Here is an 18674-nt window from a genome sequence, read left to right as displayed (position 1 = left end):
TACATGGAACTCTCTCTCTCTCTCTCGCTCTCTCTCTCTCTCTCTCCTCTCTCTCTCTCTCTCTCTCTCTCTCTCTCTCTGTCTCTCTCTCTCTGTCTCTCTCTCTCTGTCTCTCTCTCTCTCTCTCTCTCCTCTCTCTCTCTCTCTCTCTCCTCTCTCTCTCTCTCTCTCCTCTCTCTCTCTCTCTCTCTCTCTGTCTCTCTCTCTCTCTCTCTGTCTCTCTCTCTCTCTCTCCTCTCTCTCTCTCTCTCTCTCCTCTCTCTCTCTCTCTCTCCTCTCTCTCTACTCTCTCTCCTCTCAATTCAATTCAATTCAATTCAATTCGCTTTATTGGCATGACGTAACAATGTACATATTGCCAAAGCTTACTTTGGATATTTACAATATAAAAATAAATAAAAATGAGAATCAAAATTGTCAACGGGACAACAGTAACAACAATAACCAACGGTCAATATAACCATACATTCAACAATAACAATAATCATACAGTTGAGGACATGTGCAGGTTTATTGGTCTGTCAGACACTGTCCCTCAACTTATGGCAGGCAGCAATGTAGTGCGCTGCCAACCCACAGCTCTCTGCGTCCTCCCCCAACAGGATGGGTAGCCTATCCTCATCAGAGAGGTCTTTAAAACCTTGAATAAGGATTTCAAATTTGGGGAAATGACACTCTCTAATTGTTTTATATTTTTGACATTTTGTCAGGAAATGCAGCTCCGTCTCAGGTTCTGCTGTTGTGCAGTGGTTGCACAGCCTTTCCTCTACAGGGAGCCAGGTTTTCCTGTGTCTACCCTTCTCAATGGCAAGGCTGTGCTCACTGAGCCTGTACTTTGTCAAGGTTTTTCTAAGGTTTTGATCAGTAACCATGGTCAAATATTTAGCCATAGTGTACTGTCGATTTAGGGCCAGATAGCACTGCATTTTGCTTTGTGTTTGTGCTTGTGTTTCCCAATAAGCAATGTAGTTTTGTTTTGACTGTGTTGTAATTTGGTTTATTCTGATTGATTGGATGTTCTGGTCCTGAGGCTTCAGTGTGTTAGTAGAACAGGTTTGTGAACTCAGCCCCAGGACCAGCTGGATGAGGGGACTCTTTTCTTTGCTCAGCTCTTGGCATTGCAGGGCTTGGTAATGATATGAGAGGGGGTCACTGTATTTTAGATGTTTCCAAAACTTAATTGCTCTTTTTTGAGTTTTTATTATTAGTGGATATTGGCCTAATTCTGCCCTGCATGCATTGTTTGTAGTTTTCCTCTGGACACGTAGGAGAATCTTACAGAACTCTGCATGTAGGGTTTCAATGGGGTGTTTGTCCCATTTGATGAAATCTTGTTTTGCAAGTGGACCCCACACCTCGCTGCCATAAAGTGCAATTGGTTCAATGACATATTCAATTAGTTTTAGCCAAATTTTAATAGGTATTTCAATTTGAATTTGCTTTTTAATGGCGTAGAATGCCCTGCGTGCTTTCTCTCTCAGTTCATTCACTGCCTCATTAAGGTGTCCAGTTGAGCTTATTTTTAAACCTAAGTAATTGTAGTGTGTACAGTACTCTATATATTTTGTACCAATTGAGAACTTTGGTCTAATTCCCTGAGATCTGGATCTTCTCTGGAAAATCATTATTTTAGTCTTTTTGGGGTTTACTGCCAGGGCCCAGGTCTGGCAGTACTGCTCTAGCAGGTCCAGGCTCTGCTGTAGGCCAGGTGCTGTGGGTGACAGCAGGCATAGGTCATCTGCGAAGAGTAGGCATTTAACTTCTGAATTGTGGAGACTAACACCAGGGGCTGAGGATTTTTCTAGAATAGTGGCCAATTCGTTAATGTAAATATTGAAGAGTGCAGGGCTCAGATTGCAACCCTGACGAAGGCCCCGCCCCTGGTTAAAGAATTCTGTCCTTTTCTTACCAATTTTAATGCTGCACGTATTGCCAGTATACATTGATTTAATTATGTCATATGTTTTACCCCCTACACCACTTTCAATAACTTTGTAGAACAGTCCTGTATGCCAAATAGAATCAAATGCTTTTTGGAAGTCGATAAAGCAAGTGTATATTTTGGTATTATTTTGGTGGACATGTTTATCTATCAGGGTGTGTAAGGTGTAAATATGATCAGTTGTGCGATGTTTTGGTATAAATCCAATTTGGCTTTTACTCAAGACATTGTGCTTATTAAGGAAGTTTAGAACTCTTACATTGATGATACTACAGAAAACCTTCCCCAGGTTACTGTTCACACAAATGCCTCTGTAATTGTTAGGGTCAAATTTGTCTCCATTCTTAAAGATTGGGGTTATGAGTCCTTGATTCCAGATGTCAGGGAAATAACCTACACTCAGGATCAAATTAAACAATTTTAATATAGCCAATTGAAATTTTGCACTAGTGAGTTTGAGCATTTCATTTAGGATGCCATCAGGTCCGCAGGCTTTTTTAAATTTGAGAGCCTGAAGTTTCTTATAGAGCTCCTGGTCAGTAATTGGGGAGTCCAATGGGTTTTGATTGTCCTTTATAGCTTTTTCTAATCCATTCAACTTCTCATGGATTTGGCGTTGTTCTGCGTTTGTGTCAATTTGAACGGTGTTGTAGAGTGTTTTGAAATGGGTTGTCCATATGTCACCATTTTGTATTGCTAATTCCTCTTGTTTAGATTTTTTTAGTTTTTTCCAATTTTGCCAAAAGTTGTTTGTGTTTATGGACTCCTCAATTAGTGTCAGCTGCTTGCTGTTGTACTGTGCTTTTTTGGTTCTGAGTGTACGTTTATAGAGTTTTAAAGTCTCACAGTAATGAAGGCGTAATTCACCATTATTTGGGTCTCTGTGCTTTTGGTTGGATAGTGTTCTAAGTTTTTTCCTTATAATTTTACAATCTGCATCAAACCAGTTGTCATCTGTGATTTTTTTAGTTTTGTTTTTTATCAATTTCAATTGTGCTTCTTTTGCCGTTTGCCTGAATATATAGTTGATGTTTCGTACTGCTAGATTGATGCCTTCTTTACTGTGAGTGAATGTGGTATCCAGAAAGTTATCTAAGAGTGTTTGGATATTTTGGTTCCAGGTTGCTTTCTGGTAATCTTCTGTGCTGTTTTGGGCCCATCTGTATGAATTTCTGATGTTGTACAGCTTACTGGGCTGTGAATGTGTGGTTGTTTCCAGGTCTGTTCTTTTGAGGAACAACGTAATTTGGCTGTGATCAGACAGAGGTGTTAGTGGCTTGACAGTGAATGAGCTGAGAGAGAAAGGGTCCATGTCTGTGATCATATAGTCTACTGTACTGTGGCCAAGAGGTGAGCAGTAGGTGAATCTCCCCAAAGAGTCCCCCCGTAACCTACCATTGACAAAGTACAGACCCAGGCTTCTACAGAGCTGCAAAAGATCCCTTCCGTTTTTGTTGACGGTGCTGTCACTGTTGTTTCTATGGGGGAGATTAAGATAGTTAGAAACAGTATGGCCTGTAATAAAGCTGTCCCCTCGTGTGCTCGTTAGATCAGGTAGTGTTCCTGTGCGCGCATTTGTGTCCCCACAGATGAGCACATTTCCCTGGGCCTGGAAATGGCACGTCTCTTCCTCGAGGGTGGGGAAGATCTCCTCTGAGTAATATGGGGATTCTGAGGGGGGGATATATATTGCGCAAAGGAACACATCTTTTCCTGTCAGTACAAGTTCTTTTTTTAGTTTTAACCAAATGTGGTATTTGCCAATTTTGAGGGGATCAATTAGATTTTGTAGTTCGGATTTGTACCAAATGATCAATCCTCCAGAGTCTCTGCCTCTATTGACAGAGCTGTGTTTCTGTGATGGCACAATGACCTCTCTGTAGCCTGTGGGACAGTGAGTGACAACGTCAGCCTTACACCATGTCTCCTGCAGAATGATGACGTCAACATCTTTCAGATTTTTGTTGAACTCCAGTGCTAAACTCTTCAGACCAAAGGTTGATGAGTTTAGACCCTGAATGTTCCACATGCTAACTGATAGTGATTTCATGTTGCAAAAAGAAAGAGTAGCAGTCAGAAATACAGTAACGATTAACTAATAACTAATAAGTTGTTAAGAGCGAGATAAACAGGATATCAGCTAACATTTATTCTGTTATTCTGTTAAATATTCCTATTCATTGAACAAGTAAATTCTAGTACAATAGGTGTGTGTGTGTGTGTGTGTGGTGTGTGTGTGTATGCGTCCGTGTGTGTTTAGTGCAGTTTAGTGCAGATGTATTGGAGGAGCTGTTTAATCTCACTTAATCCTACAGGGTTCTCCTGTCCTCTGACGACCTCCGCGTAGCTGCGCTGGTCCTGCTGTTGGGCCCTGTGAGGTGGAGGGGGGCCAGGTCTGGGCTGTGGGACTTCCTCTCTGGTCTGGTAGGGGTGGTGGTCTGGTGCGGGATAATAGGCTGGGCCCGGTCTGGTCTGGCTAAGCCGATGGAAGTGGTGATGCTCTGGGGGTGGGTGGGGCCTGTGGGGTGTACTGGGTCTGGTGTGGCGTTGAAGGGGCCTGGGGCTCCTTGGTGGTGCAGTGGTCTGGTAGGGGTCTCTGGGTGCTCCTCTGTCCAGTACAGCATGGGGTGTTTGTCTACCAAGTGCTACGTCCTTTAGGGACTTGGCAAACATCCCTACTGTCTGCTTCCTCAGGTGGGAGTGGTCGTGTAGATGCTCTGGGGTGATTGTTGGGTGGTGAGCAATGTGTATGTTCGGGAGTAGGCCACACCCTCTGGTGATGTCAGCGTTGGCTTTCTGGCTTTCTCTCTCTCTCTCCTCTCTCTCTCCTCTCTCCCTCTCTCTCTCTCTCTCTCTCTCTCTCTCTCTCTCTCTCTCTCTCCTCTCTCTCTCTCTCTCACACCTGCATGAAATGGAGTTGTGAGATACCTGGAAATGCTCAGACAAAATGTAATGTGAATGTATACTGAAAGTTAACGTGTTATATTGATGTTGATGATATAAACAGCATATATATATATCTATTTTTTTTTATTTATTTTTATAAATCATATTTTTTTTCAATGCAAAAACATGAATACAAATACATTTTGTCAAGTCAAGAGACATACATTTTCATTCAGTAATTTTACAAATCAGGGCTGTACCTAATATACTGTAAGGCTGTACCTAATATACTGCAAGGCTGTACCTAATATTACATTTACATTACATTTAAGTCATTTAGCAGACGCTCTTATCCAGAGCGACTTACAAATTGGTGCATTCACCTTATGATATCCAGTGGAACAACCACTTTACAATAGTGCATCTAAATCTTTTAAGGGGGGGGGGGTTAGAAGGATTACTTTATCCTATCCCAGGTATTCCTTAAAGAGGTGGGGTTTCAGGTGTCTCCGGAAGGTGGTGATTGACTCCGCTGTCCTGGCGTCGTGAGGGAGCTTGTTCCACCATTGGGGTGCCAGAGCAGCGAACAGTTTGGACTGGGCTGAGCGGGAACAGGCTGTACCTAATATACTGCAAGGCTGTACCTAATATACTGTAAGGCTGTACCTAATATACTGCACGGCTGTACCTAATATACTGTTAGGCTGTACCTAATATACTGCAAGGCTGTACCTAATATACTGCAGGGTTCTACCTAATATACTGTAGCTCTGTACCTAAGATACTGCAAGGCTGTACCTAAATTATGTGTTTTCCATTCTGATTGTTTTATACTGTTCAATCAAACTTCAATCAAAAGTTTATCTCATTTGAGATCATTTCCACAGTGCCACGTAGGGCTGCACGATTTTGACAACAAATCAACGCTTTATTTTTAACCAAGTATTGCAACGGCGATTTCACTTACGATTTAGATCAAAACACTGGTGAACTGTTGGAATCATGGAAATAGAATAATTATTCAAATTCTATAGCCTAGTTGGAATGTAATAGTGGGCACTTTGAATACAGTGTTGTTTGAATTCATAGAATAAGAAATTGGAATAGGAATACGATCTCTATGGAGGTGTTATTGTAACAGGGTAGGATCCAAAGTGTTGGTCAGTGGTTCCCAGGGGAGTGGGACCCTATAATCTCTCGCAACATTCAATGTTTCCTCTTACAAAAAAATAAGATCTAGATTTGTTGTCAAAATCGTGCAGCCCTACGTGGCACTGTGGAAATGATCTCAAATGAGATAAAGTTTTGATTGAAGTTTGATTGAACAGTATAAAACAATCAGAATGGAGAAAGCCTAGTGGTTAGAGCATTGGGTCAGTAACTGGAAGGTTGATGGATAGAACCCCCGAGCTGACAAGGTAAGAATTAGTCGTTCTGCCCCTGAACAAGGCAGTTAACCCACTGTTCCTAGACCGTCATTGTAAATAAGAATTTGTTCTTACTTGACTTGCCTGGTTAAATAAAGGTTAAATTTAAAAAAATATATAAAAAATTGTCTGTTTAACCTGACAAAAGAACACTGTGGCTTTAGTGGCGATAATAGTCAAACTCCCTTTAGCTTTTCTACCTGACACAGGGACACTGAGGTGTCAGGATAAAACCCTAGGTAGAGGGGCTCAGGAATGTTGTGTGGAATGTGTACAGGTTGGTCAGCGTGTCAGACTCTGTAGTAGGACAGTGTTTGTTGGAGATTTTCCAGTCATCTGATGATTTTCAGTAACCTTATACTGTTCTATGCCCCAACAATCTATATAATAATAATCTATGCCCCAATATCTGAGCCAATAAGAGGATGGAAACTATGTAACAAAGCAAATGGGGTGATGACCTTATGTAAAGGTCAAACTGTATGAAAGCCAAGCACTAAGAATGAGGAGGAAGTTCTTCCATGGAGGTGCTCGGCTTTGTTGCTCTCTGCAATAAAAGTCTAATTGAATTCATAAGTTCCGGTATTTTACATTTACATTTACGTCATTTAGCAGACGCTCTTATCCAGAGCGACTTACAAATTGGTATCTGAGTAGTATTTGTTTTAATATTATCCACAACATGTTCCAGCCGACCAGTCCAGAAACACTGCTACTCTGTGTGAGCGGGAGGAGGAGGGGACAGATATAAGTGCTCTCCTTATTATAGAAAACGTGATTATTAGAGTAATTGAAGTAGGACAGTATCCAGGACTTGTCAATGTATACAAACTCACTGCTGTCATCAAGGCAAAGGGTGGCTACAATGAAGAATCTCAAATATAAAATACATTTTTATTTGTTTAATACTTTTTTTGGTTACTACATGATTACATATGTGTTATTTCATAGTTTTGATGTCTTCACTATTATTCTACATCGTTCCTGCTGCTGCAACACTCTTTCCCCTGCCGTAGCCCCTCACATTAGTTCCACAAACTAACAAAAAGATGATGTGCAGGTTGGCGGTAGAAATTTGAGTATAAAATGTTTAATTAAAGCATTATTTAATCTGCTATTATTCTTCTGCCATTTATGTTGTTACCAGTCATTTTTACATGTAAATATTATATTTTGATTCTAATATGTATGTCTTATTTTGGAACTAAATGCTAACTATTAGCTTCCAAAATGTATGTAATGACATCCCTGGCTGTCCGATAACAGGTTCTGATGGTGTGGTTTGTCCTGCACTGTGTTTACACGCCAGAGTGTATAGATTACCACAGAATGAGTCATAATACCCATGAAACCTTGCAGTCAAACAAGGAAATGATTCCAATTATTTTTCCACCATTCATATTTCCCATGGGGGGATTTTAGAAACACTTAAAATAAGGACAGTGTTTCGTGTAAGTTTACCCTGGTGTGACATTTTGATAACCATGTAAATCCCTCTAGGACAAGGTGACTTTTATCAGAACGCCATGCCAGGGTAAGCCATGCCAGGGTAAGCCATGCCAGGGTAAGCCATGCCAGGGTAAGCCATGCCAGGGTAAGCCTAAATGAAACACAGACCTTATTTTAAGTGTTTCTAAAATCCCCTATGGGAAAAAATTATGGTGGAAAAACTATTGGAACCATTTCCCTATTTGACCGCTAGGTTTTATGGGTATTATGACTCATACTGTGGTACTTTATATGGCAACGAGTGGGTGTAGTGTAACGGATTGAGCTAATTGGGCAGATTTGTTGCCACTCAATACCTTTTTTGCGTGGCTGATTGGGCTGTACGACGAGTCGACACCTGTTCAAATGACTAGTGTACCAGTGTATTGAGCTGCTTGCTGACCTGCTTCCACTAGGCAGCTGTGTATCCCGGTGTTGCTCTCTGTAGCTAACGTGGTCGTTTTCCCCTCCACTGTGTGGCTCTATTGAGTAAATGTTGGAAAAATATCTTGGTTATTTTCTAAACATAGTAATGTGAATGCAAAGAGGACTCAGACCACGAAAATGTTGAAGTGAACTGGTATGAGAGCTGAGCATTCAAAGGCAGTGTGAATACACAGGGAACTGAGTTATGTTGCTTTTTTTACCCCAGAGTTAACATTAAAGAGGACTGAGATCAGCTTTTTTTATAGAGGACTATATGTGAAAACACTCTTAAAGTCACCATTGGCCTCATGGTGAAATCCCTGAGCAGTTTACTTCCTCTCCGGCAACTGAGTTAGAAAGGACACCTGTATCTTTATAGTGACTGGGTGTATTGATACACCATCCAAAGTGTAATTAATAACTAAACCTTGCTCAAAGGGATATTCAATATCTGCTTTTTTTTTACCCATTTACCAATCGGTGCTCGTCCATGCGAGGCATTGGAAAACCTACCTGTTTTTTTGTGGTTGAATATGTATTTGAAAAATGCTAAATTCTCCAACTCCCTACCACCCCCCAGCCATACTCACTTACTTTTGAATGTGGAGTAATGAGTAGGATTATGTTTTCAAATATAAAAGTGATTGCTTTTGATTTTTTTTTAAAACCCACTTTAACTACCTTCCCAATGAGAACTAATTAGAAAATTCCGAGATATAGTTTATGGAAAAGAGAAGTTGCATTGCTGCCTTGTTGACAACATGACCGAGCAGTGTGCATCTCCCTCGCCCGTTAAACTCGGTCACTAAATGAGTCTGGCTAGCCAGGCAAATCTTTTTCCCTCTCTTGAAACACTGATAGATTGAGCATTAAAAAAAAATATCAATGATCATTCAATTCATGGCAACGTTTTATTTTGAGATTGTGGCTTAATATTGCTTGTAAACATAATACGCACGCTGCGTAAACTATGAGCGTCCTCGCGTTGCTATGGAAACGTCACCACGTGGTCTCGTCCGTCGGCTTGTGATTGGACCGCGCAACTGAGCGCGGCTTGTGATTGGACCGCGCAACTGAGAGCGGCTTGTGATTGGTCCGCGCAACTGAGAGCGGCTTGTGATTGGACCTGAGAGCGGTTCGGAACTTCGATTGAAATTTGTGTAAAACTGCAACAGCTGAGTTTCACACAGCAACAACTGAAACAGCTGATCACTGCGTTCATCCGAATGAGATATAAACCGGTGGGAGGTAGCTAGTCATACAACGACAAAAACAATTTAGAAGTATTTTGTCTTAGCTATTTTGTGCATCATCGGCTGTGTAACACGCAACCAAGGTTTGTAGAATTTTTTTTTTTAATTTAAAAATAAAAATAACGTTTTAATTGAAACTCTTCAATTGCAAGCTACCTTAACAAAGCCAAACATTTGAATCGTTGGCTAACAAATCGTGCACATACTGTTTTTACTTCGTTTTGGTTGTCTTTCATGGCTTTGCGATAATAGGTTAGCTAACCAGCTAGCTGAACTTTATTTGTGTATAACAATTCAAGGCGACCTACGAACGTGTTAAACCCTCACTATCGGTAGTCATGGCAGCCAGTTTATACAGTTCCGCTAGGTACATCTGGTTTGTTTACCCTCTGATGTATAATCCCCTCTACTTCTAGCTGTTTTAACTAGATTTAAAGATGAACTTCAGCACCGTCGCCCGTCTGGCCAGCCGTAGCAGCCAAGAAAATGTTCTGGCCTCTAATAGGATGGATTCATCCCGGATGGACAGGGCTAAACAGAGGACTATACTCGGCGTCTTAACAGAAAACGAACAGCACAGTCGATCTTTTGGTCAGGTGAGTAGTTGGAGAACTTTTCTATCTCAAGTGTATTCACATTGGCTAATCACTTTTTTTCCCTTTTTTTTTTTTTTTAGGGACTTTTTTCCAAACGTGGCTCTATTTTGGACAACTCTCACACCAATCTCCTGGGTTGTCCCTCAAGCTCTAGTGCTGACATCTGTGTGGATGAGCCATGTGAGGTCGTCATCCCAGCCTCTGGCGAACTAGTGGCTGTAGAGCCTCAGGTAGTGGATGAGGAAACTGCTGCCATGCAACATAAAGATTTCCGTCTCTTCCTGGACCTGAGCTCAGGTGAGGTCGGCCTGTGGTGCCATTACACACCAAGGGCACAATGATGCATCGCCATGTCAATTTTTCACTTCATGTTCACAGCACTGACTCATTTAACAGTAACCCTTTGTTTTGCAGGTTCATGCATGGACACTTCTATGCAGTCGCTCCCAGATAACGAGGCTCTCACTACTCAGAATGCCATGTGTCTGGCAGAATATTCTGAGGACATCCACAAACACTTACGCAAGAGTGAAGTGCGTGTTCAAACTATACGGCTACTAGTTTAAGTGTCTTCTATGCCTCTTGACTTAAGGGCATCTGTTAAATGAAAAGCACTGTTCACATCCCTTTTTTGAGGGTAATTCTCCCCATCACCATGTTTAGGTGTATTACCCCCCCCCACCCGGATCAGGCATGGCAGCCATTGTGGTTTAACACTCCAGCACTTTAGTTGTAGCTTTGCTGGCTCTTTGTATATATTTACTTTATCCTGCTGTTAACCTCACACCAGGTAAATATTCTTTAGATTTGCCTGTTTTAAATTGCTCTAACTGGTGGTGGTGGTAAAGTCTCTTTCTAACCCTCTGTTCCAGATAAAGTGCCATCCAAAGTCTGGCTACATGCGGAAGCAGCCGGATATCACCAACTGCATGCGTGTCATTCTGGTTGACTGGCTGGTGGAGGTCGGCCAGGAGTACAAGCTGTGTGGGGAGACGATCTACCTGGCTGTCAACTACATGGACCGCTTCCTCTCCTGCATGTCTGTACTCCGGGGCAAGCTGCAGCTGGTGGGCACTGCTGCACTTCTGCTGGCTGCGTAAGTCATGTTACAAATTGAGCAGAAGTTTTGTAAAGAAACTCTTGATGTCTGTTCACAATACTCATGGCAGGACTATGCCAGTAATCTGTAGGAACGTGGTTCACTTTCATCTGTGGTAAATGGGCCTTTTAGTGTTAACCCTTTTCTCTCATAGTAAATATGAGGAGATCTACCCTCCGGAGGTGGATGACTTTGTGTACATCACAGATGACACTTACACCAAGAAGCAGCTGCTTCGTATGGAACACTTCCTGCTGAAGGTGTTGGCCTTCGACATGACCGTCCCAACCACACACCAGTTCCTCCGCCATTTCCTCACCGTCCAAGCAGTCTGCTTCAAGACTGAGAGCCTCGCCCTGGTACTTACAGAGAACTAGATGCTCATGTCTGACTGCTTGATTGCTGTGCCATGTTTTTGAAATGTGCCTTTAGGCTAGCAGCATGGTATCAGGGTACATGAGTCAGTACTCTGACCCAAGTGTTCAATAGTTTAGTCACTCTTGTAAGAATGTTCTGGTTAAATAAAACCCAATCAGTTAACCCTGTAGGGGGACCCAAGTCCTCGGGATCCTGATTGGTGAACACACTTGACTCCAATCAACGAATCATGATCTTCAGTTAAAAATGCAATTAGTTTATCAGGTGTGTTTGCTTGGGGGGGGGGGATGACACAATCAGGCCCCCGAGAACTGGAATTGCCCAGGCCTGCTGTAGGGTGTTTCACCCCAGTTGACTAAATGGCTTATCAACATTATTAATTTTTAATGTGCAGAAGTGTTTTGCTGCAGTTAACATCATTCTACTCTCAGTATGTGGCAGAGCTAAGCATGTTGGAAGTGGATCCATTCCTGCACTACTTCCCGTCTGTGGTGGCGGCTGCTGCTTTCTGTCTGGCCAACTACACCCTCAACAGGTCCCTCTGGGTAAGACATGTCTGTCTGCTGTACTCTGATGGCAATTGGTCTCATGCTCCGATGCTGACTGTTGCATCATTGCTCTGGGGTAACCCCCCCCCCCCCCCCCCACTAAGAACTAGTGCCTGGTCTGACCTTAAATCAAGAATACCAACTTGTATATGCATTTTATCCTGGTATGGTAATCGCATTCCTGATATAAGTAGGGTAATCTCCCTTTGACATTATTCTCATAAGTAGGCTATAGACTCAACAAAAAAAACATCCTCACTGTCAACTGCGTTTAATTTTCAGCAAACTTAACATGTGTAATTATTGTGACTGTAACAAGATTCAACAACTGATACAAACTGAACAATTTCCACAGAAATGGAATGTGTCCCTGAACAGAGGGGGGGGTGGTCAAAATTTAAAAGTAACAGTCAGTATCTGGTGTGGCCACCAGCTGCATTAATTACTGCAGTGCATCTCCTCATGGACTGCACCAGATTTGCCAGATCTTGCTGTGAGATGTTACCCCACTCTTCCACCAAGGCACCTGCAAGTTCCTGGACATTTCTGGGGGGAATGGCCCTAGCCCTCACCCTCTGATCCAACAGGTCCCAGACGTGCTCAATGGGATTGAGATCAGGGTGTCGCTGGCCATGGCAGAACACTGACATTCCTGTCTTGCAGGAAATCACGCACAGCACGAGCAGTATGGCTGGTGGCATTGTCATGCTGGAGGGTCATGCCAGGATGAGCCTGCAGGAGGGGTACCACATGAGGGAGGAGGATGTCTTCCCTGTAACACACAGTGTTGAGATTGCCTGCAATGACAACAAGCTCAGTCCGATGATGTGACACACTGCCCCAGACCATGATAGACTCTCCACCTCCAAATCGATCCCGCTCCAGAGTACAGGCCTCGGTGTAACGCTCATTCCTTCAATGATAAATGCAAATCCGACCGTCACCCCTGGTGAGACAACCACGACTCGTCAGTGAAGAGAACGTTTTGCCTGTCTGGTCCAGTGACAGTGGTTTTGTGCCGGACCTGCCTTACAACAAGCCCTCTGTCCACAATAGGCTGGACTGTCTGAGCACTGATGGAGGGATTGTGCATTCCTGGTGTAACTCGGGCAGTTGTTGCCATCCTGTACCTGTCCTGCAGGTGTGATGTTTAGATGTACCAATCCTGTGCAGGTGTTACACGTGGTCTGTCACTGCGAGGACGATCAGCTGTCCGTCCTGTAGCGTTGTCTTGGGTGTCTCACAGTACGGACATTTCAATTTATTGCCCTGGCCACATCTGCAGTCCTCATGCCTCCTTGCAACATGCCTAAGGCACGTTCACGCAGGGACCCTGGGCATCTTTCTTTTGGTGTTTTTTGAGTCAGTAGAAAGGCCTCTTTAGTGTCCTAACTGTAAGCTGACTGTTCCACAGGTGCATGTTCATTAATTGTTTATGGTTCATTAAACACGCATGGGGAAACGGTGTTTAAACCCTTTACTATAAAGATCTGAAGTTATTTGGAGTTTTACAAATTATCTTTGAAAGGCTAGGTCCTTAAAGGGATATTTTCTTTTTTGTTGAGTTTAGAAAGTCCTACACCATGTTTGGCAGTGTCAGTCCTAGTACGGCACCCAGGAGCTAGTTAGGGTGGAGTTCCTTGCTCAAGGGCACATCAGCATAGTTTTCACCTTGTCGGCTCTGGTATTCGAAAAGCATCCTTTCGGTTACTGTCCAATACTCTAACTGCTAGGCTACCTGATGCCCTAGTTAGACTGGTTTGACTCGCTAAACTAACCGTGTGGCATCTGTTTTTCCAGCCTGACACCCTGTACACCTTCACTGGCTACACCCTGGCAGAGATTGCACCCTGCCTCAAGGACCTCCACAAGCTGTACCTCAGCGCCTACAGTCGCCCCCAACAGGCCATCAGGGAGAAGTACAAGGGCTCAAAGTGAGTTGGTAATCTGTACTATATGTTTTTTAACTATAATTCCTTAAACACAACCATGGTGTTTAACCTTTACCATGTCTGTCTTTAGCCACAGCACTACTCCTGGGTTGTGGTTACTACCTGAACTTGTCCAATAACACTTGTTTCCTGTTGCCAAACGTTTTGCTGACTGGCTCTCCTCTCTGCAGGTTTGGTAACGTGTCTATGCTAAGTCCTCCTGAGGATCTGCCTTTTTACTGAAGTTGCTGGGAAATGACTAACAACACAGCTCTTAGCTCCCTCTGTAGATGCCTACTGGACAACTTATTTGTATTGCTTTTAAATCTTTTTAATGAATTTTAATATTTTGTTCTAGCTAGCTATTTGTGTAGGTAGCTATCAAGTAAACACAATGATATAGTAACTTGTTGACTTAACTCTAGAATGCCTACTTCAAGTGTTTTAGTACTAGTCTGTAAGCTCAGGACTTAACCCATGTCTGTACAAGCCTTTTTTATTTTTTTTAAACGGCTGGTTGAATCTTTGTTTTTACTGTACCAAGTCATTTTTGCTTTTGGTCACTGCCACACAATCATGGACCTCAGGCTGCATCTTGTATGTTGCATCATGTGATTAAAGGAAACAAGTTGCCTATAGTTTGTCCTCGGCATTGCTTTACTCCGCTTCTCAATCCTCAGGCTTGACCCGGAGCGTTCAGGCATTTTTGCCATGCTTTCCTTCTGTATCACTTGTCATGGCTGTGGACTCTTTCCACTGCTCTGGGGATTTGGTTTTATTACATTTTGCTACATTCATAATTGGTAAGAGAAGAACAAAGTGAACTGTCCTATGTTGCAATATTTAACGTGTCCCAGTGGAGAAAGTAAGTTTCACAGTGTAGGTTCCGTCCCTTTCTTCGCCCCCAACCCAGGCTCGAACCAGGGACCCTTGCACACATCAACTGACACCCCACGAAGCATCGTTACCCATCGCGCCACAAAAGCCGGAAACCCTACTTCAAGTCTCAGAGCGAGTGACGTCACCGATTGAAACGCTATTAGCGCGCACCACCGCTAACTAACTAGCCATTTCACATCGGTTACAACAGCATCCTCTACATGTCTGCCATACTGTAACTGTCTCAATATAGACAGCTGCAGCCCACTAGAGTACCAGTATGAGCCATAACCCAGCAGTCCAATGGGGAAGTGGTTCCAACAGTGTTCCCAAAGGGGAGTTCAACACTCAATGGCTTTTTCGTGTAGGCTGGCTTTGAACTCTCGGACAAGATGACTATTTGACTTTATTTAACCCAAATCAAATTCGGCTCAACACTACGGATGCCATGATCTGGACGAGACTGCAGACTCAAGTCAAAAAACTCTGGATTAACTGTTGGCTAAATTTTGAACTGTCTAGCAAGTTTTTAAATTGACAATACCGGTTAGCAAAGGTGTCAGCTGAAGATGGCTAGCAGGGATTTGCAGTCTAGCATGTCTACTTTGATGCTAAGCATTTTGATTCTGCATAAATGGCTCAGACTGTTAAATCACCTTGTCTGGAACAGATTTACATGGTTATCAACACGTCACACCAGGCTTAGCCTACACAATACACAGCCCTGATTTTAAGTGTTTCTAAAATCCCCTATGTGGTGGGGGAAAGATTATAACCATTTAACCCATTTTTGACCACTAGGTTTTATGGGTATTTTGACCACTAAGGCGCTATGGTCCCTTAAAAACAAAATGCAGCTTTGAAACTGCACTCAACTGTTTTGGATGCAATAACTGCGAAATTACTGCAGTAAAATTATGTTCAGGCGCAGTATTTGTCTGACTGCAGTATATTTTCTTAAGGGGCAACGAGTGGGTGTAGTGTTGCCACTCAATACCTTTTTGCGTGGCTGATTGGGCTGTACGAGTCGACACCTGTTCAAATGACTAGTGTACCAGTGTATTGAGCTGCTTGCTGACCTGCTTCCACTAGGCAGCGGTGTATCCCGCTGTAGCTAACGTGGTCATTTTCCCCACAAACATTGTATTTCAAGTAGAATAGCCTACACAATATTGATAACTCTCTAGATGTCTCTTAAAGTCTACTACTCAATGAGTAGGGCATGAACGGTAACATCGGGACACTTGCCAAGCACTGCTGTCCCGCAATGGTACCGGAAGTAGCTAATATTAGGGTGAGTCATTAATAACCACACACATACAAGCAACCCATCAGTACTTTTAATTAAAAAAAAAACGGTTGTCAGTTCTGTAACTGTACAATTGTGTAAAACGAACAGTGAAATGACTGACTTATCCTCTGGCTTCAAAACACAAGTCCAAAATCTCGGTATGGTAGTTGTGTAACTGTGTTTTTGTATGTTGTCGAACTGCTTTGCTTTATTCTTGGCCAGGTCGCAATTGTAAATGAGAACTTGTTCTCAACTGGCCTACCTGGTTAAATAAAGGTAAAATAAAATAAATATACAACGGTATACTACAGTAGTTACCACAGCCACAAAGTCAAAATTAGCCGACATAAAAAAAGAATGAAAACGACGCGCTCGCAGAAAGAACAGCCCTGTCATCAGAACACGGGAGGCGTGGATATCTTTCTGTTTACCCCTGATAAGATGGCGTAATTGTCTGATTGTAATGAAAAGCAAAGAACAATTACAGTTGCGTGTCTTCATATCCGCACATCACACTTGTTTTATTTGAAACCTCTAGCCATAGTTGAACATAAACATTTACATCAGTCAAAATATACTTGGCGTAGACTACCAGGGGCAGACTGGGACAAAAAGCCAACCCTGGCATTTTAGCCACATCACCTCTGAGCCGTCTCTGCTAAGCCTAGCATCCTTTCCCACAGCACTGGTACCAGGAGACCAGGGGAACCATAACTTCCTGTACTGAGCCCAGCAACATCCTAGTTGTGAATGAATAAACACATTTATTAGAGGAAGGAAAAACAATACTGAATAAATGCCTAATACTGTAGATGACCATTGGCTCATAATACCTTATGAAACTACTTATATTGAAAATAGAAGTGCCTGGCTGTCATACACAGTTTGTTATTAAGGCACATGAAAGTTCACATGTTCCAGAAGGCAATTCTACAAAAAAAACTAATTTTGATTTTTTATTTTTTTTAATGTTCTAACAGCTCTCCTGTGAAGTAGTGATCCTCGACATACGCCTAGTGTTCTGAAACGAGTTTCCAGCCTTCAGTAGCGGTGGCTATGTAATGTAATCCGACACTAGAGTCACTTCGTTAAAACAGCTCATAAACCCACTCGCTGGACTGAACTGAGATTCAGAAGCCAATAAACATTGATAAAGCAATTAAAATACACAGACAGTCCCCGATTTGACCTTCATTGTAATACATGATGGCTTGTGTTTAATTAAAAGCACTGTATAAATGTCTAGTAGATGCCTATTGCCTTACCTATGTGTGATAAAAGCCAATCTAATGACTTGTTAGTCTATATTGCAAGTAGCCTGGTATCTAAATGTTCCCCTAATTCCCCCCTCCCCCCTTCCCAAATTAGTATATTTCATATACTATACAGCCAAGAATGAGCAGATGGAGAATGAGCAGATGGAGAATTAGCAGATGGAGAATGAGCAGATGGAGAATGAGCAGATGGAGAATGCGCAGATGGAGAATGTGCAGATGCAGAATGTGCAGATGCAGAATGAGCAGATGGAGAATGTGCAGATGGAAAATGAGCAGATGGAGAATGCGCAGATGCAGAATGAGCAGATGGAGAATGAGCAGATGGAGAATGTGCAGATGGAGAATGAGCAGATGGAGAATGAGCAGATGGAGAATATGCAGATGCAGAATGAGCAGATGGAGAATGAGCAGATGGAGAATGCGCAGATGGAGAATGAGCAGATGGAGAATGAGCAGATGGAGAATGAGCAGATGGAGAAGGCGCAGATGGAGAATGCGCAGATGGAGAATGAGAAGATGCAGAATGAGCAGATGGAGAATGAGCAGATGGAGGAGGCGCAGATGGAGAATGCGCAGATGGAAAATGAGAAGATGCAGAATGAGCAGATGGAGATGGGGCCATCCTTAATATGCAGGATGCGCTGTTCCAATTTGTCAATTGAGGGATCTTACGGTCAGAAAATCATGGAAAAGTCATGGAATTGTAATGTTGTGTTTTTCCTTTTTAAATATAGTATCAATCACTTAAAAAAAATCTACATTTCAACCATGATCAGAATTAGGCCTACCCTTCAGCGAGTCTCTCTGTGTGCAGCATCTGCATGTGTACAGCAGGTAGCCTATATAATGATAGACTAACTATATAGCCAATTCAAAACATACAGTTGAAGTCAGAAGTTTACATACACCTTAGCCAAATACATTTAAACTCAGTTTTTCACAATTCCTGACATTTAATCCTAGTAAAAATGCCCTGTCTTAGGTCAGTTAGGATCACCACGTTGTTTTAATGATGTGAAATGTCAGAATAATAGTAGAGAGAATGATTTATTTCAGCTTTTATTTATTTCATCACATTCCAAGTGGGTCAGAAGTTTACATACACTCAATTAGTATTTGGTAGTATTGCCTTTAAATTGTTTAACTTGGGTCAAACGTTTTGGGTAGCCTTCCACAAGCTTCCCACAATAAGATGGGTGAATTTTGGCCCATTCCTCCTGACAGAGCTGGTGTAACTGAGTCAGGTTTGTAGG

At 42.5% G+C, this 18674-nt stretch overlaps 1 protein-coding gene across 1 annotated transcript; it reads left to right on the top strand.

Annotated features, from left to right (window-relative positions):
* Nucleotides 1-9377: 9377 nt before the first annotated feature.
* Nucleotides 9378-14612, top strand: ccna1 (cyclin A1). The gene is made up of 9 exons (XM_029770314.1): nucleotides 9378-9505; nucleotides 9839-10018; nucleotides 10099-10315; nucleotides 10433-10551; nucleotides 10891-11114; nucleotides 11272-11476; nucleotides 11927-12040; nucleotides 13844-13977; nucleotides 14166-14612. The coding sequence occupies exons 2-9, from the start codon at nucleotides 9860-9862 to the stop codon at nucleotides 14215-14217; spliced, it is 1224 nt and encodes a 407-aa protein (XP_029626174.1). The 5' UTR covers nucleotides 9378-9505; nucleotides 9839-9859; the 3' UTR covers nucleotides 14218-14612.
* The last annotated feature ends 4062 nt before the right edge of the window (nucleotides 14613-18674 follow it).

This window comes from Salmo trutta, chromosome 12 (genome assembly GCF_901001165.1).
Source record: "Salmo trutta chromosome 12, fSalTru1.1, whole genome shotgun sequence".
Lineage (NCBI taxonomy): Eukaryota > Metazoa > Chordata > Actinopteri > Salmoniformes > Salmonidae > Salmo > Salmo trutta.
The sequence above is the reverse complement of the archived record's forward strand: the minus strand, read 5'-3'. Positions and strand labels throughout refer to the sequence as shown.

Excerpts from the sequence above, each read along its gene's own strand:
- ccna1 (XM_029770314.1), top strand. The coding sequence starts at position 9,860 with ATGAACTTCAGCACCGTCGCCCGTCTGGCCAGCCGTAGCAGCCAAGAA. Across the intron at positions 10,019-10,098 it reads ACAGTCGATCTTTTGGTCAG|GGACTTTTTTCCAAACGTGG; the intron begins GTGAGTAGTTGG and ends TTTTTTTTTTAG. Across the intron at positions 12,041-13,843 it reads CCCTCAACAGGTCCCTCTGG|CCTGACACCCTGTACACCTT; the intron begins GTAAGACATGTC and ends CTGTTTTTCCAG.